The sequence below is a fragment of the Sapajus apella genome, unplaced genomic scaffold, assembly GCF_009761245.1.
Source record: "Sapajus apella isolate SASKATOON/1434 unplaced genomic scaffold, GSC_monkey_1.0 scaffold185, whole genome shotgun sequence".
Lineage (NCBI taxonomy): Eukaryota > Metazoa > Chordata > Mammalia > Primates > Cebidae > Sapajus > Sapajus apella.
The window spans coordinates 629,091-651,218 of NW_022437125.1; the positions used below are offsets into that span (position 1 = coordinate 629,091).

Consider the following 22,128-nt stretch of genomic DNA (forward strand, 5'->3'; position numbering starts at 1 on the left):
TTCTTATACTTAGGGGGAAAGATTTCAGTCCTTCACTGTTGAATGTGAATTTAGCTCTGTTTTTTATTCTTATATGTCTCTTATCTTGAAGAAGTTCCCTTCTATTCCTAGTTTGTTGACAGGTTTATTGTTATTATTATTTTAAGTTTTGTATTTTCAGTAGACACAAAGTTTCACCATGTTGGTCAGGCTGGTCTCCAACTCCTGACCTCAAGTGATCTGCCCTCCTTGGCCTCCCAAAGTGAAGACTGTTCTTTGTAGGACAGGATTGAGCCGAGAGTCAGAAGAGCTGGATGTGGGGGAACGGATCCGGTGGATTCTAGAAGTTGGGAGTTGTTCAGCCTCACATGCCAGACCTTCAGGAAGGCTTCCTGTCACTATGTTTGCTCCTCATTCATTCAGCTAGCAGCCACTGAGTGCCTGCTGTGTGCCAAGCACCAGAATAAAGCAGTGAACAAGGAAGGACCTGCCCTAAGGTTGTACACTGTTTACCGGGACTGGGTGATGTAACAGGCAGTTAGAGTGGGCGGAGAGTTCTCTGCTGGGGAAGCCCAGGCAGTGGCCTGGGGAACACAGCACAGGAGCCTCCCAAGGTGGAGGTGGGTTGGAGAAAACTCTCCTTGTGCAGGCAGGAGGTCTAAGGACAAAGGAGGTCACCGGGAGGAGAAGTCATCAGTGGAGTGTCCCAGCCAGGAGTGACCGTGCTAGAAGAGCCTGAAGTAAGAGGAAACAGGAGGCCGCACGCAGTGGCTCACACCTGTAATCCCAGCACTTTGGGAGGCCGAGGTGGATGGATCACCTGAGGTCAAGAGTTCAAGACCAGCCTGGCCAACATGGCAAAACCCAGTCTCTACTAAAAATACAAAAAAATTAGCCGGGCGCGGTAGCACATGCCTGTGATCACAGCTCCTGGGGAGGCTGAGGCAGGAGAATTGCTTGAACCCGGGAGGTGGAGGTTGCCGTGAGCCGAGATCGAGCCACTGCCCTCCACTGGGCGACAGAGCAAGATTCCATCTCAAACAACTTAAAAAAAAAAAAAAAGGACTAACACGCTTTTTGGCCTTAGCCCACCTGCACCCAGGTGAATTTAAAAAATAATTAATTAAAAAAAAAAATGGAACAGGGGGCCTTGTAGAGGATCAGGGCTTCAAACCCTGGTGCGACCATGGCAGCTGGATAGATCTGTGGAATTAGGAACAACCCTGAATTGTGGCCCTGAGCAGAGGCTCTTAATGGGGGTGACAGTATGGGGATGGGGCCACCCACAAAGAAGCCCTGCCCCTGGCGCTCTGATAACCACCTCCCCCCAGCCACCCCCTGGAGCATCACTGGCACAGCAAACACCATTTGCAAAGGGTCTGGTGGTCTCCCTTTGCTGAGGGAGGAGAGAGGCCTTTCCCTGGGCATCTGTGGTAGGCGGCCCAGCTCTGGTCTGGCCTCTGGGCCCCTCCTAATGACCTCTTCCTACAGGTGTACCTGTCACTCATCCCCATCATCAGTGGTGTCCTGCTGGCCACCGTCACCGAGTTGTCTTTCGACATGTGGGGGCTCGTCAGTGCCCTTGCCGCCACGCTGTGCTTCTCGCTTCAGAACATTTTCTCCAAAAAGGTATTTGGACACCATCAGTGGACATGTATGGGGTGTCAGTGGTGTGCGGGGCGGCAAGCTGGTGGCATTGGAAAAACAGGCGGAGTAGAGATTTCTTTGGCATTGGAGCAGAAAAATCTTCATTGCCATTCTGCTGATATTCTTTCGGTCATTTTGCTTTTTAAATAGTGTATATTTTTTGGCCAGGTGCAGTAGCTCACACGCCTATAATCCCAGCACTTTGGGAGGCCAGGGCAGGCAGTTCACTTGAGGTCAGAAGTTCAACACCAGCCTGGCCAACATGGCAAAACCCCATCTCTACTAAAAATATAAAAATTAGCCGGGCGTTGTGGCATGCACCTGTAATCCCAGCTACTCCAGACACTGAGGCACAAGAATTGCCTGAACCCAGGAAGCAGAGGTTCCAGTGAGCTGCGATCACACCACTGCACTCCAACCTGGGCAACAGAGTGAGACCCTGTCTCAAAAAAAGTTAATGTGCTCAATGTGAAAAAAAATAAAGCTTTTTTTTTTTTTTTTTTTTTTTTCCTGAGACCGGGATGCACTGTTGTCTAGGCTGGAGTGCTATGGCATGATCATAGCTCACTGCAGCCCCAGTCTCTGGGGCTCAGGTGATCCTCACACCTTGGCCTCCCAAAGCACTGGGATTACAGGCATTAGCCACCATGCCTAGCTAAAAAGTTCCATTTAAAACAAAATTCCAAAACTTGTTGAAGCCAGGTGCAGTGGCTCACATCTGTAATCCCAGCACTTTGGGAGACCAAGGAAGGAGGATCCATTGAGGCCAGGAGTTTGAGACCAGCCTGGGCAACAGAGTGAGATCCCATCTCAAAACAATTATTGCTCTTCACTCCTGTGATAATCACACACTTTTCAGGTACCACGGTTAATGCAGTTTCCCTATTGGAAATACCAGTTATTTCCAACTTTTCATCATAAGGTATAACAGTCACTGTGTGTGATGTTTTCCTGTCTCAGTTATTTCATGATGATAGGCTTACAGTTCTCAGGTTCTCAGCTTACAGGATATGAAATGTTTATGACTCTTAATATAGTTGGTCTGGTCGTATTCTAAAAAGGCTATACCAATTTAGCCTCAAACCAGTGGAATTTCAGAGTGCCTACTTCACCATCACCAGCACTGAGTGTTACTGTTTTATTTGTGTTTTTTTTTTTCTCAGTCCTTTATGCATGGAACATGGTGCTTGTTTCAGACATGGGCTGTGTATGTTCTCATAGAGGCACGTGCAGGTTTGGTGTTCAAGCTCAGATGTCGGGGTTAATGTCCAGTCACTGTGTTTGGGGCCTGAGTAACTGGAGCCCTTTTTGCCACATATCATTTTAATCACTCTTTAAAGAGGCTTTCCCTTTCCAGGTCTTGAGAGATTCACGGATCCACCATCTCCGGCTACTCAACATCCTGGGCTGCCATGCCGTCTTCTTTATGATCCCCACCTGGGTTCTGGTGGACCTCTCAGCTTTCCTGGTCAGCAGCGACTTGGTGAGTTGGACAGCACCAAGAACACGCCGTTTCCTTGGCTAGCTCCAGAATAGGTGCTTTGTTGAGGAGCTGCAGCTGCGTGTTGACACTGGGGTGTTTTTCGGGCTCCTGGCAGCCAGCCCTTTCAGCAGGCGGCCCTCTGTGATGACTCAGTGCACCCCGTCGCGGAAGTGGGTTTCCTGTGTGTTTCCTTCTCTGCTGTGCTTGATCCCAGGTGCTGATGGCTCCTTTGTGTGCGCCAGTAGCATCGAGGAACAGAAGGTGACTCGTTCACGTCTTGGCAATATAGTCCACGTGGCACTTTGACTTTTTATTTTTACTCATTTTTTAATTTAAATGTTTAGTTTTTTTAGACCTCGCTCTGTTGCCAGGGATGGAGTGCAGCAGCATAATCATGACTCACTACAGCCTGGATCTCATTCCTAGGCTCCAGCAATCCTCCCGCCTCAGCCTCCTGAGTAACTGAGACTACAGGCGTGCACCACCACACCTAGCGAATTTGGCTTTTCTTTTTTGAGACAGAGTTTCGCTCTTGTTACCTAGGCTGGAGTGCAATGGCACGATCTCAGCTCACCACAGCCTCCGCTTCCTGGGTTCAAGCAATTCTCCTGCCTCAGCCTCCCAAGTGGCTGGGAATACAGGCTTGCGCCACCATGCCCAACTAATTTTTGTATTTTTAGTAGAGACGGGGTTTCACCATGTTGACCAGGATGGTCTCGATCTCTTGACCTCATGATCCACCCGCCTCAGCCTCCCAAAGTGCTGGGATTATAGGCATGAGCCACCGAACTCAGCCTTTTTTTTTTTTTTTTTTTATGTTTTTGGAGAGACAGAGTCTCACTGTATTGCCCAGGCTGGTTCTGAACTCCTGGCCTTAAAAGATCTGCTGTGGCCTCCCGAAGTACTGGGATTACAGGTGTGAGCCACTGTGCCTGGCCTGAAACTTTTGAAAACTGCGCTGGCTGGATACGGTGGCTCAAGCCTATAATCCCAGCACTTTGGGAGGCCAAGGTGTGTGGATCACCTCAGGGCAGGAGGTCAAGACCAGCTTGACCAATATGGTGAAACCCGTCTCTACTAAAAATACAAAATTAGCCAATGTAGTGGTGCACGCCTGTAATCCCAGCTACTTGGGAGGCTGAGATAGGAGAATCACTTGAACCAGGGACACACAGGCTGCAGTGAGCCGAGATGGCGCCACTGCACTCCAGCCTGGGCAACAAGAGCAAAACTCTGCCTCACAAAAGAGAAAAGAAAACTGCACAGCTCAGTTTCCCCCCTGGTCTCTGCTTCCCTGTACTCCGTGTCGAATCTTTCTGCCACCTGCAGGGTCTGCCTTCAGAAAACGTGTTATAGACAAAGGCAGGTGCCTGCGGTAAGGGAGAGGCCAGTGTGATTCTCCCAGACGGAAGGAAGAGTAAATATTTAGTGAAGTCTTAATGTGGTCTAGCTGGATTTGTGACTTTTCTTATCTTTAATATTTAGCTCTACCTGTTGAAGTAGTGGATATTACCGCTATTTCCCTGATTAATAAACCCGTTGTAACTTTTGTAACTTTCCTTCCACACTGATGAGCTGTAATTCCTCTATGAAGAACTTTCCATCTTCCAGGACTGGTTTGTTACCTTGAAGTATGGTACGAGAAAGCAGTTTAATGCTTAACTGTCCCTTTTTATGACTAAGTTTCAGGAGAGAGAGTTGGAGCTTACTCCAAATGTTGGCCATAGTTGAGGGTTTGTTTGGGGCTAGGGAAGGGGTTCTCTTTTCTCCAGCATCATTGTGAACTTTATGTGTTTGTCAGTTGCATGAATTATTCTATTTCCTAGTCAAATTGTCCTGTCTCGGCCAGGCACGGTGGCTCACACCTGTAATCCCAGCACTTTGGGAGGTTGAGGTGTGCAGATCACTTGAAGTCGGGAGTTCGAGACCAGCCTGATCAATGTGGTGAAACCCCATCTCTACAGAAAATACAAAATTTAGCTTGGCATGATGGCACATGTGTAATCTCAGCTACTCAGGAGGCTAAGGCAGGAGAATCACTTGAACCTGAGAGGTGGAGGTTGTAGTGAGCCAAGATCATACCACTGCACTCCAGCCTGGGCAACAGAGCAAGACTCCATCTTTAAAAAAAAAAACTGTCCTGTCTTAGCCATTGGAGCCCTTCTGATTGGCTCCCTGCCCTTGTAGCACTGTGGGTCAGCGTTTCACCCAGCGGGATGCCCGCCCACCTCTTGTGTACTTCCCATCCCAGAGCTGCAGTCAGCCCTTCCTTCACGACTCCGTTAGTGGGGAGCAGTGTTTAGAGACACGATTCAGGTGCCGTGGGTGTTTTTTGCTGCTGGGTTGTCATTGCTGTTAGGCCTCTGCTGTGAAAAATTAGGAAGTACATACTTGGTACAGCAGCAAAAAGTTCCTAGCGATTCGTTTCACTTTCGATTGGACAGTCCAGATCTTTACTGCTTTGAATTTCGAATTTCGATCTCATTGCTGGTATGGTTGGTTCTTCTCCTCTTTTCCTAGTTGCTTAGAATTCACTGACGTTATTCTACTGTACACTCACTCATATGATCGCTTCAGAGTGAGCATCCCCACAGCACAACTGCAGCTAGGGTGCTGAGAGCAGGTTAGTGTATCTTTGCAGGCTGGGTGCGATGGCTCACACCTGGAATCCCAGTACTATAGGTGATTGAGATAGATCACTTGAGGCCAGGAGTTCGAAACCAGCCTGGCCAACTTGGGAAGCCCCGTCTTTGGAAAAAATAAACAATTAGCTGGGCGTAGTGGCATACGCGTATAATCCTAGCTACTAGGGAGGTAGAGATTGCAGTGAGCCAAGATTACAACACTGCACTCCAGCCTGGGTGACACAGCAAGACTATGTCTCATAAAAATTTTAAAAAATGAAGAAGTCTGGCTGTGATTCCTGTCACCTCCATCCTGTCCCCTCCCCGCCCATGAATAACATTTCTTATGCTCCTAATTCACCTTTTCCTATTTTTGCAAATATAAGCAAATTTGCCTGTATAATCATACTCTGTCCTCCTTACCCAGAAAGTAGCATTTTATTTTATTTTATTCATTTATTTTGAGACAGAGTTTTGCTCTGTCTCCCAGGCTAGAGTGCAATGGCACTATCTCAGCTCACTGCAACCTTTACCTCCCAGATTCAGGCAATTCTCCTGCCTTCGCCTCCCAAGTAGCTGAGATTACAGGCGCCCACTACCTCGCCCAGCTAATTTTTTTTTTTTTTTGTATTTTGAGTAAAGACAGGGTTTCACAATTTTGGCCAGGCTGGTCTCAAACTCCCAACCTTAGGCAATCCACCCACCTCAGCCTCCCAAAGTGCTGGGATTACAGGCATAAGCCACCGCGCCCAACCCAAAAGGTAGCTTTTTCAAACGTAGTTTGGTCACGCACAGTCCCTCACACCTGTAATCCCAGGACTTTGAAAGGCAGAGGTAGGCAGGTCGCTTGAGCCTCAGGAGTTTGAGACCAGCCTGGGCAAACTGATGAAGCTATGTCTCTACATAAAACAAAACCAAAAATTAACCTGGCATGGTGCTACATGCCTGTAGACCCAGCTGCTTGGGAGCCTGAGGTGGGAAGATCACTTGAACCCAGGAAGGTCAAGGCTGCAGTGAGCCTTGATTGAGCCACATCACTCCAGCCAGCATGACAGTGCAAGACACTGTGTCAAAAATAAATATACGCTCATCCTTCCATATACGTGGGTTCTATACTAGTGGGTTCAACCAACTGCAAATTGAAAATACATGGTGCAAAAACAGTTAAGCGAAGTACAATAATAAAGAATAATCCATATTTTTAAACAATACAGTATAACAATTCTTTGTATAGCATTTACATTATAAGCAATCTAGTGATGATTTCAAGTATACAGGAGGATGTGCGTGGATTACATGCAAATACTACACCATTTTTTAAAAGAGACTTGAACATCTGTAGAATTTGGGATCCACAGGGGTCCTTAGAACCAGTTCGCCATGGATACTGAAGGGGAGCTGAACTATTCTGCACCCTGTTCATTTCATCTTATCGTCCTGGCAAGCTCTTCATACTGACATAGGAGGCCTTTCTCGTGTCTTTTAGGGCCGGGTAATATTGTCGGTGGGTTGTCAGTTCCTCTGCTGTTCTGTGTTACAGCTCATTAGGGTATGTATGTGTCCACACATGGACAGGAATATATAGGCTTTTGCTGTGGTCTTTTGTCTTCACGTTTCTTGCATTAGGACACTTTGTGGTGGTGTTCTAGTGGTTATCTTTTGTTATAATACCTTACGTAACCTCCTTTTTTTTTAGTTGAGGGTATGTATGTATGTTTCATGGTGTTTTTGTTCTTGTTTTGTTTTGTTTTCCATAGAGACAGCGTCTATATTGTTGCCAGGTTGGTCTTGAACTCCTGGCCTCAAGCAATCCTCCTGCCTTGCCCTCCCAAACTGCTGAGATTACAGCTGTGAGCCACCACACGTGGCCATGTGGTTTTTTGTTTGTTTGTTATTTGTTTTTTAGACTGAATTTCGTTCTTTTTGCCCAGGCTGGACTGCAGTGGTGCGATTTTGGCTCACTGCAGTCTCCGCTTCCCAAGTTCAAACGATTCTCCTGCCTCAGCCTCCCGAGTAGCTGGGTTTACAGATATGTGCCACCCTGCCTGGCTAATTTTGTATTTTTAGTAGAGACAGGGTTTCTCCTTGTCGGTCTTGAACTCCCAACCTCAGGTGATCTGCCTGCCTCGGCCTCCCAAAGTGCTGAGATTATAGGCATGAGTCACTGCGCCTAGCCCATGCCTTTGTATATTTTAATAGCAGCCCTAGGCACACACCATATTCAACAATGTTGCAGTCTGAAGATGGGGTTCCCCCTCTTTGTCTTGCGTCTCCCGCGGAGACTCACCAGACGGCAGGTTAGTTACCCCAGAACAGGACGGAGGAGGACGAGATAGGAGAACATCAGTTGGTGTCTGCTGCTCTCCACTCCACCAAGATTCAACGGCTGGAGTGGGCAGTTCCCAGAGCTGGCTGGCCCAGTTGCCAAATGGCTTGGCAAAAGACAGGCGGGGATTCCTAGACTCTGGAGCGGGTGACCTGGTTTCAGAACTTGGACAGAATGCACAAAACAGCTACTGGAGAACCAAAAATTAACGGTAGCAGGCAGATGGCAGCGGGGAGAGGGCAGAATTCAAAGTGCCTTGGAGCCAGCAGTGAGTTCGTCATTCTTCCTGTATCTTTAGCCTGGACATGAGGCAGCTCAGAAGGTAGACAAAGGCACTGAATGAGACACAGATGTTCTCTGCTTGGAGCTTGGAGAGTGGGAAAGGAGATTGCTAACCCTCAGAGAGAATGTAGGAAATCCCCTATTAGGCTTTTTCTTTTTCTTCTTTTTGAGACAAGAGTCTTGAACTGTTGCGCAGGCTAGAGTGCAGTGGCGTGATCTTGGCTCACTGCAACCTCCGCTTCCCAAGTTCAAGAGATTCTCCTGCCTCAGCCTCCCATGTAGCTGGGATTACAGGCACATGCCACCACACCCAGCTAATTTCTGTATTTTTCTTTTTAGTAGAGACAGGGTTTCACCCTGTTGGCCAGACTGGTCTTGAACTCCCGACCTCAGGTGATCTGCCCACCTTGACCTCTGCAAATGCTAGGATTACAGGTGTGAGCCACCATACCTGGATGCCTGTTAGACGTTTTTCTTTTTTTTTTTTTTTTGAGATGCAGTCTCGCTTTTGTCACCCAGACTGAAGTAGTAGCACTATCTCAGCTCACTGCAACCTCCACCTCCCAGGTTCAAGCGATTCTCCCACCTCAGCTTCCTGAGTGGCTGGAATTATAGGTGTGCACCACCACTGCCAGCTAATTTTTGTATTTTTAGTACAGACGGGGTTTCACCATGTTGGTTGTGTTTGGTGGCGCACACCTGTAGTCCCAGCTACTCAGGAGGCCGAGGTGGGAGAATCACTTGAGCCCAGTAGGCAGAGGCTGCAATGAGCTGAGATTGCACCACCACACTTCAGCCTGGTCAACAGAGCCAAGACCCCTTCTCGAAAAAAGCCAAAACATACAATACCAAGTTCATTGAGGATGGGGCACATGTGTTGGTGCAAATATAAAATGATGCAGCCACTCTGGAAAGCACTGAGGAGGCTCTTATGAAGTTAAATACACACTAATGTAGCAACCCCACTCCTGGTTGTTTACAGAAATCAAACTGATGTTCACACACAAGTCTTTTTATGTGAAATGTTTACAGCAACTGTATTCACGATCACCAAAAACTAGAAATAGTCCAGATGTCCTTCAGCAGTTGAGTGGATCAAGAAACTTTAGGGCTGGGCGCAGTGGCTCACGCCTGGAATCCCAGCACTTTGGGATCATTTGAGGTCAGGAGTTCGAGACCAGCCTCACCAATATAGTGAAACTTCATCTCTACTAAAACAAAAATTAGCCGGGCATGGTGGCGCACATCTGTGGTCCCAGCTACTTGGGAGCCTGAGGCCAGAGAATCACTAGAACCCAAGAGGTGCAGGTCGCACCACTGCACTCCAGCCTGGGTGACTGAGTGAGACTCCATCCCAAAATAAAAAGACCGAACACAGTGGCTCACGCCTGTAATCCCAGCACTTTGGGAGGCCAAGGTGGGCAGATCACCTGAGGTCAGGAGTTCAAGACCAGCCTAGCCAACATGGTGAAACCCCGTTTCTACTAAAAATACAAAAATTAGCCAGGTGTGATGACGGACACATATAATCCCAGCTACTCAGGAGGCTGAGACAGGAGAATTGTTTGCACCCATGAGGCAGAAGTTGTAGTGAGCCGAGATTACACCATTGCACTCCAGCCTGGATGACAAGAGCGAAACTCCATCTCAAAAAAAAAGAAACTGCAGTACACATACAGTGGAGCATTACTCAGCAATGAAAAGGTACCAGCTCTTGTCCCTCACAACCTGGATGAGTGGCAGAGGGGCTACACTGAGTGAAAGCAGCCTGTCTCCGAAGGTTCCAAGCCAAGTGATTCCAGTCACATGACAGTCTCCCAAGGACACATGGGTCATGACAGAAAACACTCACGGTTGCCAGGTGTAGGAGGAGGGGGTTAGGACAAAAGAGAAGCCCCCCCAGGAGTGTTCTGGACCCTGATGGTCGTGGTGGCTCCGTGAATTGATGTATTTGTTAAAATCCCTGGCGTGTACCCTGTGGAAAAATCAGTCCATTTTATTATGTATCTTTTTTTGTTTTAAGCCAGATTGAATGGGTTCCTTTCCTGGAAGATAGATGTCTGTGCAAGCAGGAAGATAATAGCTTGGAAGTCCTAACCGATCACCTTAGGGAGGGACCCCTGGGAGAACAGGCTGGCCCAACATGAAGGCATCCTGGTGGGATCGTGTATATTACAGGGACTGTCCCTCCAGTGAGGTTGCCCGCAGAAGCTGCAGGGTATATGGCACAGGTAAATGGACTTGCATTTGGGAGTTCGAGTCTTCACTTGGTTGACGTTGAGCTGGTCGCCTAAGCCTTTGAGAGGACCCTGTAATCCTTCTCTCTTGGAGTGCAGTGGAGATGGAGTCAGGCAGTCATCCCGCAGCTCCGGCAGAGCCGCCAATCACCATCGCCCTGGGCGGAGCCAGCTCTGTCCTCCCAGGGCCAAGGTCAGCGCCCCTGGAAGTTGGCCTGCAGGGCTGTACCTGCTTCTCACCTGTCTGCCTGTCCTTGGACCAGCCTAGGCTCTTTGGGGGTTCTGTGGTCCGGCTCTTGCTAGTTGCGATTTTTTGATTTTTGGACCCCTTATTCAGAATGGCCTCATTCTGGTCAGATGGTAACTAAAGTTTTGTGGGGGTTTTTTGAGACAACGTCTTACTCTGTCGCCCAGGCTGGAGTCCTGTGGTGCCATCATAGCTCACTGGAGCCTTGAACTCCTGGGCTCAAGCGATCCTTCCACCTCAGCCTCCCAGGTAGCTGGGACTACAGGTGTGCACCACCATGCCTGGCTAATGTTTTCTTTTTTTGTAGAGACAGCGTCTCACTCTGTTGCCCAGGCTGGCCTTGAACGATCTTTCCTCCTTAGCCTCCCAGAGTGTTGGGATTACAGGCATGAGCCAGCACGTCCAGACTCAACTTTGTTTTTTCACTCTTGTTGCCCAAGCTGGAGTGCAGTGGTGTGACCTTGGCTCACTGCAACCTCCACCTCCCAGATTCAAGCAATTCTCCTCCCTCAGCCTCCCAAGAAGCTAGGATTATAGGCATGCACCACCATGCCCAATTAATTTTGTATTTTTAGTAGAGACAAGGTTTCACCATGTTGGTCAGATTGGTCTCGAACTTCTGACCTCAGGTGATCTACCCGCTTCAGCTTCCCAAAGTGCTGGGATTACAGACATGAGCCACTGTGCCCAGCCTAAACTGTTGATAACATCACCTCTTGTGTTTGTTTGGCTTGTGATTGTTGTAAAGCACTTCCAAAGCCATGATTCTGTTTCATCCTCACAGCAATAGGTGCAAACCTGTGGCTTTCATATTACCCGGTACTTTGCAGGCTCAGGGCCACCTTCCCAGGACCTCCAATCTTGTAGAATGCATTGTGTCCAACAAGCAGACCCTTGCTTTGCTAAACTCAGAGTTCCTGGCTGTTCTCTGTCAGAACAGAAGGAAGGCTTTGGTTTATGTCTTCGTGGTACCCAGTGGGGACCTGGCTTCACCTCTCTTTCCTTGGCAGGAGATGGTGGGTGATTCCTGTGCCATGTGTGGTGTCATGAGGTTCTGAGGTCACGCACCTAGCACCCAGTGTCTCTTGGTGACACACCTCGGCTGGCTGCCTGTGGACCGTGAGGCGCCAGACGAGCCCTCCACATCCCTTCCCTACCCGTGCCAGGTGGATAGAGGGAGGCCGGGTCACCGCCGCCCACTGAAGTGCTGTCTTTGCCTCCCGGTCTCTGCAGACCTATGTCTCCCAGTGGCCCTGGACGCTTCTGCTCCTCGCTGTCAGTGGCTTCTGTAACTTTGCCCAGAACGTCATTGCCTTCAGCATCCTCAACCTCATCAGCCCCCTGAGCTACTCAGTCGCCAATGCCACCAAGAGAATCATGGTCATCACGGTGTCCCTGATCATGCTGCGCAACCCAGTCACCAGCACCAACGTCCTGGGCATGATGACCGCCATCCTGGGGGTCTTCCTCTACAACAAGGTGAGAGTCGGGGGAGGCTGGGTGGGGAATGAAGTCAGCCCTCAGCACCCAGGGAGTCAGGAAAGGAAGAGCCTCCCCAGAGCTGGAGGCTGGGGCCGTAGGTCGACGCTTTCTACCAACTGGTTTACCCCTTCCCACCCTGGCTTCCTTTTTCCTGCGTCAACAACCTCAGGTCCTCACATTACTGCGGCTGTGTCTCAGCTGGGGATTTCCCTCCCTCCTCTCAAAGGCTCTGTTTGGTTCGGGGTTAAGTACATGGGATGGCCCATAGGGAGGGCTTGGCTTCCTTTTCTTTTTTGAGATGGAGTCTCACTCTTGTCGCCCAGGCTGGAGTACAGTGGTTCTCCATCTCAGCTCACTGCAACCTCCGCTTCCCGGGTCCAAGCGATTCTCCTGCGTCAGCCTCCCAAGTAGCTGGGATTACAGGCGCCTGCCACCATACTCCACTAATTTTAGTATTTTTAGTAGAGACGGGGTTTCACCATATTGGTCAGGCTGGTCTCGAACTCCTGACCTCAGGTGATCCGCCCACCGCAGCCTCCCAAAGTACAGAGGCATAAGCCATCGCACCCAACCTCTTTATTTGTTCGTAACACGAGATGGAGGTCTGTCTGTTTTTCCCAGTCTCATCATCTCAAACTCCTGGCCTCAAGTGATCCTCCCACCTGGGCCTCCCAAAGCACTGGGATTACAGGCATGAGCCACTGCATCCAGCCAAGGACTTGCCTTCTGAGTCTGTCCGTGCTCTGTGGTCTGATCCATTCATGTCTGCTTTCCTTGCCCCAGCTCTATGACTTTTTTTTTTTTATTCTTTTTTGAGATAGTGTCTTGCTCTGTCTCCCAGGCTGGAGTGCAGTGGCGTAATCCAAGCTCACTGCAACCTTCGCCTCTTGGGTTCAAGCAATCCTCCTGCCTCAGCTTCCTGAGTAGCTGGGATTACAGGCACAGGCCACTACACCCAGTTAATTTTTTTGCATTTTTAGTACAGATGAGGTTTTGTCATGTTGCCCAGGCTGGTCTCAAACTCCTGAGCTCAGGTGATCCTCCCGCCTCGGCCTCCCAAAGTGCTGGGATTACAGGTGTGAGCCACCGCAGCCACCAGTTGACTGACTTTGAATTATGAGCTCTTCCTTATGCCCCAGGCATGTCCTGTCTCATTTCTCTCTTTCTGGCACAGACCAAGTACGATGCAAACCAGCAAGCCAGGAAGCACCTCCTCCCCGTCACCACATCCGACCTGAGCAGCAAGGAGCGCCACCGGAGCCCAGTGGAGAAGCCTCACAACGGCCTCCTCTTCCCCCAGCACGGGGACTATCAGTACGGCCGCAGCAGCATCCTCACAGACCACTTCCAGTACAGCCGGCAGAGCTACCCAAACTCATACAGTTTGAACCGCTATGATGTGTAGAGTCCCGAGGGCAGGACCAGACTGTTCTGTGACTCCTTCCCCTGCCCCCACAGCAGTATCAGAAACTTCTGACAATCAGTGAATGTACAACCCAGCCCCCAGCCGAGGGGACGGTGCATAACTCTGCATCAGAAGCTCGTAGGCTCCAGGCAAACCTAAACAGAGACTGGTGTCTCGTGCTCTTTCTTCCTGGAGTCTGTCATCTGAGGACTGTATCCCTGCAGAGATCTTGGCCACATTGTACCTTTCCATGTGGAATTATTCCAGATAACACCCAGGACCCTGTCTGGAAAGCCAGGATCGCTGTGGCTGCAGACCATGAGCTGGCAGTGGGAGTATCCAGGACAGTGCTTGAGAACGTCAGACTGTCCACTTTAATTCCCTGGCTCAGATATGCCCAGAACCAACAGGGTCACTGAGCAGACAAGGAGCCTGGGAGAATCATTCAGAACATCCGCAGCCACAGAGATGGATCCGGTTTCCTGGTCATCCTCTTAACGGTTCGCAAGTTCCTGGCAACGTTCCAAAGCAAAAAGCGGTTGCAATTGGCATCCAATTCCTGCAACGTGGTGCTCTGCCCTGCACGTCAGAGTTGGCGTCCACCCAGATCTAGAGGGAAAGGAGACTGCTCTCTGCCTCGTCCTCCCTCGCCAGAGCAGGGCACTTCTCTTAGGGTATCGAGAAGGATCTTCAGAAAATTATGTTCGGTGTTTCAAGCTTTATTTCCGTGGCACTTGTCTTTTCAGAGGAGTCCTCACCGCTTCTCTGATGACTTGATAGGTTGTTTGGGAGGGAGATCTTGGTTTTCTGAAGATCCTGCATTTTTTTAGGGAAGATTTTGTAGTTGTGTGTGTGGTTTTTTTGCCTTGGTCCCCATTACGGGATGCGTTAGGACTGGCTTATGGATTGAAAACCGTTTTGGTTCTAAAGGTTTCAAAACAAAAGTTCCCACTGGTGATGCCTGGGTGACACATGTTGGTACTTAGTAGGAAATAATGAAGTGTTTAAAAGCTTTGAGAGAAGCTTCAAAATGGACACGATTGCTGAAAACAGTAAATCATGAACATGATCTCAATATTTTGCGTAATAGGCAAGACCACAGCATTTTGACCTGTTTTTATGTTAGGATCTGAATCATGTTCTGGTCAGGGGAGAAGGAGCGAACACCACACTAAGATTTGGTTTGCCAAATCAGATTCTTTGGTCAAGAGTCAGTCTGGGGCCAGGTGCGGTGGCTCACGTCTATCATCTCAGCACTGTGGGAGGCTGAGATGGGCCATCACTAGAGTTTGAGACCAACCTGGCCAATGTGGTGAAGTCCTATCTCTACTAAAAAGATGCAAAAATTAGCCAGGTATGGTGGCACATGCCTGTAATCCCACCTACTTGGGAGGCTGAGGCGGGAGAATCACTTGAGCCCAGGAGGTGGAGGTTTCAGTGTACCAAGATTACGGCACTGCTCTCCAGCCTTGGCGACAGCCAAGTACCACCCCGCCCGGCTAATTCTGTCTCAAAAAAAAAAAAAAAAAAAGAATCAGTTTGGGTTTCAGCAGAAGAGACCCCAGTAGGCAACCCTGAGTGATCAGGTCCGAGCTGTGGTCTCAGTCTTTCATGGCTTCATGAAAGGACTGTGCCCTCATGGAGGGGACCACAGCTTGGCTTATGGGGTCCTAGGTGATGGCTGCCTTTTTCCTTCATCACCACACCCAGCTTTTTGCTGGCACTTGGGGGGAGAGAGCAGCAAATGAGACGTTCATTCACCCTTTATCTCCCTGTGAGCGAGATGTTTCCCTGTTCAAAGAGGAAGTAACGTCGCTTATACATGACTCCTGTTTTTTTGTTGTTGTTGGTTTTTCTTTCAATTGGAATTATGTATTTAAGATGTTGTGTCAGCTGCCACATGGGACACTCCTGGAGAGGTGACTGGCCCCCCGACCCTGTTGGGCAGTGGGTTTCTGCACCACTGGGCTCAGAAGTGCTCCTGTCCCTGCGTCTGTTATTCGCTTGCTTTGTAAATACTTTGGTCCCAGGCTGAGACGGTTGCTGCATAAAACAGGAAGAGTCAGTCCTGAAGAGTGTTGTCAGAACTTGCCGTGTGCCTTCACCGAAGGCAGTCAAGTCTGCAGTTGGATTTTTCTCAGTGGTGAATGACAAGAAACGGGGATGATTTTGCACTGTGGTGATATTACAGACGTTGTCTATACGATTACAGTACCTGATTCTGTGAATGTATCGTTGAACTGCAAAATGAATTTGAGCTCCATTCAGGCTTAATGAAATCTCTGATGTTGCTGAAATTTGTGTATTATTTTCCTTTTCCAATGCAAGACCTGCTGGTGAGAGGAAATGACTGTCTGGTTTTATTATGGTTTATAAATTAAATAAATGGGCTATTTAATTCTGTATATACATTTACAGCAAGTACATACACTGGAATGAATGAGACAATCACAGTACACCAGATCAGCACATCAAAAGACAAAGACATATTTCTGAAACTTGGAGGTCCACAGCTGGCATTGGCCTTTTTTTTTTTTTTCCTTTCCTCCCGCCCCTCCCCCCCATCCCCCCACCGCCCCAGATGAACTCTTGCTCTCTTCCCCATGCTGGAGTTCAGTGGCGCAATCTCAGCTCACTACAAACTCCATCTCCCAGGTTCAAGTGATTCTCATGCTTCAGCCTCCCGATTAGCTGGGACTATAGGCGTGCACAACCATGCCTGGCTAATTTTTGTATTTTTAGTAGACACGGGGTTTCACCATGTTGGCCAGGCTGGTCTCGAACTCCGGGCCTCAAGTGATTTGCCTGCCTTGGCCTGACATTGGCCTCTTGAAGGCTGGTTTTTTCACAGCCAGACAGTGCCCTTGCCTCATGCCCCACTCCCATACTTTCATCAGCCCTCCCTCACCCTCACTGCTGGGCTCTGTGGTAGAGAATTCCCTTTACCCATCCAGAGTATGTTCTGGCAGGCAGCACTGACTCTAACCTAACTCCTTCATTTTATAGAAGGAGGCGTGGTGCCTCCCGCGGCATTTCTGAATCATGTTTGTTCACTATGGTGAGACACACTACAGAATTTTTAAGCACCTTATTTTAAGGCATTCATTCTAGGAACAGTCCAGCCCCGGTCACAAAGGGGACAAGCCACATTCGTTCAAGTGAGGCAGTGTCTGCATTTTGCTGTGTATCTGTCCTTCATCACCCAACAGGCCCTTTGCTACAGCTGCAACATTGCCAGACCCCAACATCTTAAGGTCTAACAGCCTGAAGCACATAGAACATTATTAAAAGACCTGAAAATATTACAATTTTTCTTCAATTGTCACCTATTTTCAAGACTTAAATGCTATAGATAGTTCTGCAGAAATGATGTGTATATTCATTACTGGCGTTTACCAAAAATAAATGATGGTCTCCAGGGAATCAAAATTGGTCCCACTTTATCAGCAAGGGTCTTTTTTGGAGTGACCTTGTCTTGAGTGTGCCCAGCAACAAAAGGTGGAAGGACAAAGAGCAAGTCAACTTGGCTCTCACGTCTGGATTTATTGCAACCTTTGTTTTTTCTTCTGAACCAAAAACAAGGATGTGTGATTTGTGAATTTCCTACAATGAAAATAGGATCACAGCTAAGTTAATGACGTGACTTTACTGAACAGAGTTAACTTGGGAAGTCCAGGAACGTTGTGGTAGCTGTGCTCATGAAAAAAAAATTTTTGTATGTTTGTTTCATGTTTTTTGAGACAGGGTCTCATTCTGTCGCCCAGGCTTGAGCACAGAGATGGAATCCGGGCTATCAGCAGCCACAGCCTTCCAGACTCAGTGGATCCTCCCGCCTCAGCCTCCCAAGTAGCTGGAACTACAGGCACTTGCCACCACACCTGGCTAATGTTTGTATTTTTTGTAAAGATGAAGTTTCACTATGTTGCCCAGCTGGTCTTAAACTTTAAGCCTCAAGCGTTCTGCCCTCCTGGCCTGTTTTGTTTTTGGCTTAAGAGACACAGTCTCACTGTATTACCCGAGCTGGACTGCAGGGACACAACCATAGCCTACCACATCATCAAACTCCTAAACTCAAGCCTCCCAAGTACCTGAGGCAGGTACACACTACCACACCCAGCTAATTTTAAAAAAATTTTTAGTGATGGGCATCTGTATTGCCCAGGCTGGTCTGGAACTCCTGGGCTCAAGTGATCTGCCTGCCTTGGCCTCCCGAAGTGCTGGGATTATAGGTGTGAGCCAACGTGCCCGGCCTGAAGGCATGTTTGAGTACTTACAGCCAAGCCTGAGTACCCGCTACAAGACCAGCCCAGTGGTGAGCTTTTCACACACGATACCTTTGTGAGTTTTCTTTGCCTTGTTTTTCAGGTGAAAATGAGGCCCAGCGGGGTCAAGTCACTCGTTGGATTACACAGCTCAGTGACTTGGCTCACTGCAACCTCCACTTGCAGGCTCAGGCAATTCTCCTGCCTCAGCCTGAACAGCTGTGATTATAGGTGTGAGCCACCAAGCCCTGTTAATTTTTGTATTTTTTAGTAGAGACGGGGGATCTTCAGGTTCAAGCGATTAAATCTGCTCCCGAACCCATTTTTCCCCATTACTCAAACCATTCCCAGCAGAGAATTTCAAACAGTGAAGGGTTTGAGTTTCTGCTAAAACTATTGCCTATGTCCTTTCCATTCATAATCCTTTTGTTTAGTGATTTACTAAGCACTTACTTGTGTCAAGCAGCAGGAAGCAGATATGTAAGCCTCCTACCCTCAAAGCACTCAGCCTAAATCAAAGTACCACATGGGAGCTACTTAAAAACGCTAAGACCCGGGGGACAGGGGACTAGGAGGAGGCGGCGGGGCTCATGCCTATAATCCCAGCAGTTTGGGAGGCCAAGGCAAGCTGATCTCCCGAGGTCAGGAGTGCGAGACCAGCCTGGCCAACATGGCAAAACCCTGTCTCCAATAAAAATACAAAAATTACCCGGGCGTGGTGGCACGCACCTGTTATCCCAGCTACTTGGGAAGCTGAGGCAGGAAAATCGCTTGAACCTGGGAGGCAGTGAGCTGAGACAGCACCCCTAAACGCCAGCCTGGGTGGCAGAGCGAGACCCTGTCTCAAACCCGCTAAACTTTAGTTACCATCTGACACTGACCAGAATAAGGCCATTTTGATTAAGGAGTCTGGAAGTCAAGAAATCACAACTAGCAGACATGTGGGCCATGGAACCCCCTCAGTGCAGCTGGGCCCCAACACTGGCTCTTCTCACTCGGGGTGTCCACTTTACTTGATGGAGAGTATCTGCAGCAGCCTCTGTCTACCAGCTCTTTCTACTGCTTTCTTCTGACCAGTGGATTCTGGTTTGACCCTCTGAAATGAGCTTGGGAGAGGCCCCTGTAATGTTATTTTCAGTCAGATAAACGGGAAGTCTTGCTCTGTCACCCAGGCTGGAGTACATTGGTGCTGCAACCTCCCCCTCCCAGTTTCAAGCGATTCTCCTGCCTCAGCCTCCTGAGTAGCTGGAATTAAAGGGACCTGCCACCACGCCTAATTTTGGTATTTTCAGTAGAGATGGGAATTTCACCACGTTGGCCAGGCTGGTCTTGAACTCCTGACTTAAGTGATCCGCCCGCCTGAGCCTCCCAAAGTGCTATGATTACAGGCATGGGCCACAGTGCCAACCTGCATTTTAAACAATCTGAAACAAATGTATGAAAGTAGTGACCATGGGTATAACTATCTTTCTAGAGGGCAGCTGAGCAATACCAGTATTGAATTTACACACCCTTTGACTCAGCACTAGATTTACATCTACTAAGACACTTTTTTTTTTGAGACGAAGTCTCATTCTGTCACCCAGACTGGAGTGCAGTGGCGTGACCTCGGCTCACTGCAACCTCCACCTCCAGGCTCAAGCAATTTTCGTGTCTCAGCCTGAGTAGCCGGGATTACAGACGTGAGTAACCATGCCCAGCTAATTTTTGTATATTTTAGCAGAGACTGGGTTTCTCCAGGTTGGCTAGGCTGGTCTCGCACTCCCAGACTGAAGTGATACGTCCGCCTTGGCCTCCGAAAGTGCTGGGATGACAGATGTGAGCCCCTGCACCCAACCCTATATACACTAAGACACTTTTAATAGCATCCTAAAAATGAAACCAAGCCAGGAGACTAGTCTCGCTTCAATAAGTTACGGTAAATCCACAACACAGTATCCTATTGCACCCTAAAAAATGACAATAACAGCCCGGCATGGTGGCTCACGCTTGTAATCACAGCACTTTAGGAGGCTGATCACTTGCGATCAGGAGTTTGAGACCTGCCTGGCCAACATGGTGAAACCCCGTCTCTACTAAAAATACAATTAGCCGGGTATGGTGGCACATGCCTGTAATCCCAGCTAATGGAGAGGCTGAGGCAGGTGAATCACTTGAACCCGGGAAGCAGAGGTTGCAGTAAGCCAAGATCGTGCCACCGCACTCCAGCCTGGGCAACAGAGACTTTGTCTCGAAAAAAAAAAAAAGAATGGCTGGGTGAGGTGGCTTATGCCTGTAATCTCAGCACTTTGGGAGGCTGAGGTGGGCAGACCACAAGGTCTAGAGATCAATACCATCCTGGGCAGCATGGTGAAACCCCACTCTACTGAAAAATACAAAAATTAGCTGGGCGTGGTGGTACATGCCTGTAGTCCCAGCTACTCGAGAAGCTGAGGCAGGAGAATCGCTTGAACCCAGAAGGCGGAGGTTGCAGTGAGCTGGGATCGTGCCACTGCACTCCAGCCTGGCAACAGAGCGAGACTCCATCTCAAAAAAAAAAAAGAAAAAGAATGACAATACTGATTCATTAACCTGTTCTGGCTGAAGAGCCTATTAAGAATCCTGTAAATGCTGTGTATCTTCAACCCTAGAAAAGGCATTTATTTAGCTATCAATTTCATTAGTTCATGGTTCTCTGAAATCTGTCTATTGGAGATCCCAAATTAAAATTAAGACTTCTTGATGTAGCTGGACACAGATGGCTCACACCTGTAATCCCAGCACGTTGGGAGGCTGAGGCAGATAGATCATGTGAGATAAAGAGTTCAAGACCAGCATGGCCAACACCGTCAAACTCCGTCTCTACTGAAAATACAAAAATAAGCCGGGTGTGGTGGTGTGCACCTGTAGTCTCATCTCCCCTGGAGGCTGAGGCAGAAGAATTGCTTCAGCACGGGAGGTGGAGGTTGCAGTGAGCCGAGATCACACCACTGCACTCCAGTTTGGGCAAGAGTACAAGACTGTCTCAAAAAAAATAAGATCCTCCATCTTCATGAGAAATTATGAACCAGAGGACATTTTTTTTTAAAAAAAGAAAAAAACCCTTGATCTTGCCTCCTGGCCTGCAGAGCCTAACATATTTGCTTTCTATCCTTTTTATACATAAAGTTTGTTGATTCCTGACCTACACCAACACTTGATGTAGAGCAGGCAACCCATAAGTGTCCGGTGGAGAAATGCTGTAACAATAAAAATGAAAGGAATCTAAATTACATGTGCATGTATTTGCACAGAAAAAACAGGCTGGGTACAGTGGCTCACGTCTATAATCCTGGCACTCTGGGAGGCCGAGGCGGGAGGATTACTTAAGCACAAGAGTTCAGAGCTAGTGAGCTATGATCATGCCACTGCACTCCAGCTTGAGCCACAGAGCGAGACCTTGTCTCAAGAGAAAAAAGGAAAAAGGAAAAAAAAAAAAAAAAAAAAAAGGGAGGTATAGCCAACCAAGCATTCACCATCTCAAAAGGATCAGTTATAACGGACGTCCACAGCAGAAGTTTGCTGCTTTTGGCTATCTTTCCCCACAATTAGCAAGGGTTGGCTTCATCATTTTAGAAATAACGCAACTGCATCTTTTAGAAAGGCGCTGTGGCCTCTAGGCCAGCAATTTGAGGGTATGGGATGGGAATACCGCGCCCCAAAGTCTTCCTGACCAAATAGTGGACCGGAAGAAAGCGAGAAGAACGTTTTGAACCTAAATAAGTCCACTTGCAATCCTTATCAAGCTCGTCGCCTCCCAGTTCGTCGCCTCCCAGTTCTGCTCCACCTCCGGGCCGGTAGGGGAGGATGTGACAGTCGCCGCAGCCCGGGATCCACCGGAGGCACCTCACCTCGTAGGCTCCTCACTGTGCCCGCGTCCCCCGGAGGTAGCAACCGGCCAGCCCGTCGGGCTGCGACGGGGACCTGCGGGAACGGCCCCGCGAGAACAGCCCCTCGCCCCCATGTATCGGCTAAAAGCCATCCGCGCCGTTCCAGCCCAGCCGCGGCTTTGCGCGACGGTGCCTACTCTGCGCATGCGCCAGAAAACCTCTGCGCGTGCGCCTCGCTAGCCCCTCCCGTGCGCCCGGCCTCCCGCGGCGTCTTCCCGCCTGTCTCCTGCTCTCACTTCCGGAGTT

The 22,128-nt window shown here is 48.9% G+C and overlaps 1 protein-coding gene and 1 long non-coding RNA gene across 3 annotated transcripts in view; one reads left to right on the plus strand and one right to left on the minus strand.

Moving 5' to 3' along the window:
- The window catches only part of SLC35E1 (solute carrier family 35 member E1), a 32,866-nt gene that overhangs the window by 3,483 nt on the left and 7,255 nt on the right, over positions 1-22,128 (plus strand). Inside the window, exons 3-6 of one of the 2 annotated variants that reach the window (XR_004265526.1) lie at positions 1,471-1,608; positions 2,984-3,109; positions 12,059-12,304; positions 13,482-13,850. Coding sequence is in view for 1 of the 2 variants with exons in the window: in XM_032268706.1 (XP_032124597.1) it covers positions 1,471-1,608; positions 2,984-3,109; positions 12,059-12,304; positions 13,482-13,712 (741 nt within the window). In the remaining variant the exon portion in view is untranslated. Of the gene's footprint in view, positions 1-1,470; positions 1,609-2,983; positions 3,110-12,058; positions 12,305-13,481; positions 15,260-22,128 lie in introns of those variants that run through there. The other variant, XM_032268706.1, reaches the window with a different exon arrangement.
- LOC116543276 lies at positions 14,569-22,024 on the minus strand. The gene is made up of 2 exons (XR_004265527.1): positions 21,844-22,024; positions 14,569-16,045 (listed from the first exon to the last, which is right to left on the minus strand). It is a non-coding gene; the product is annotated as an uncharacterized LOC116543276 (long non-coding RNA).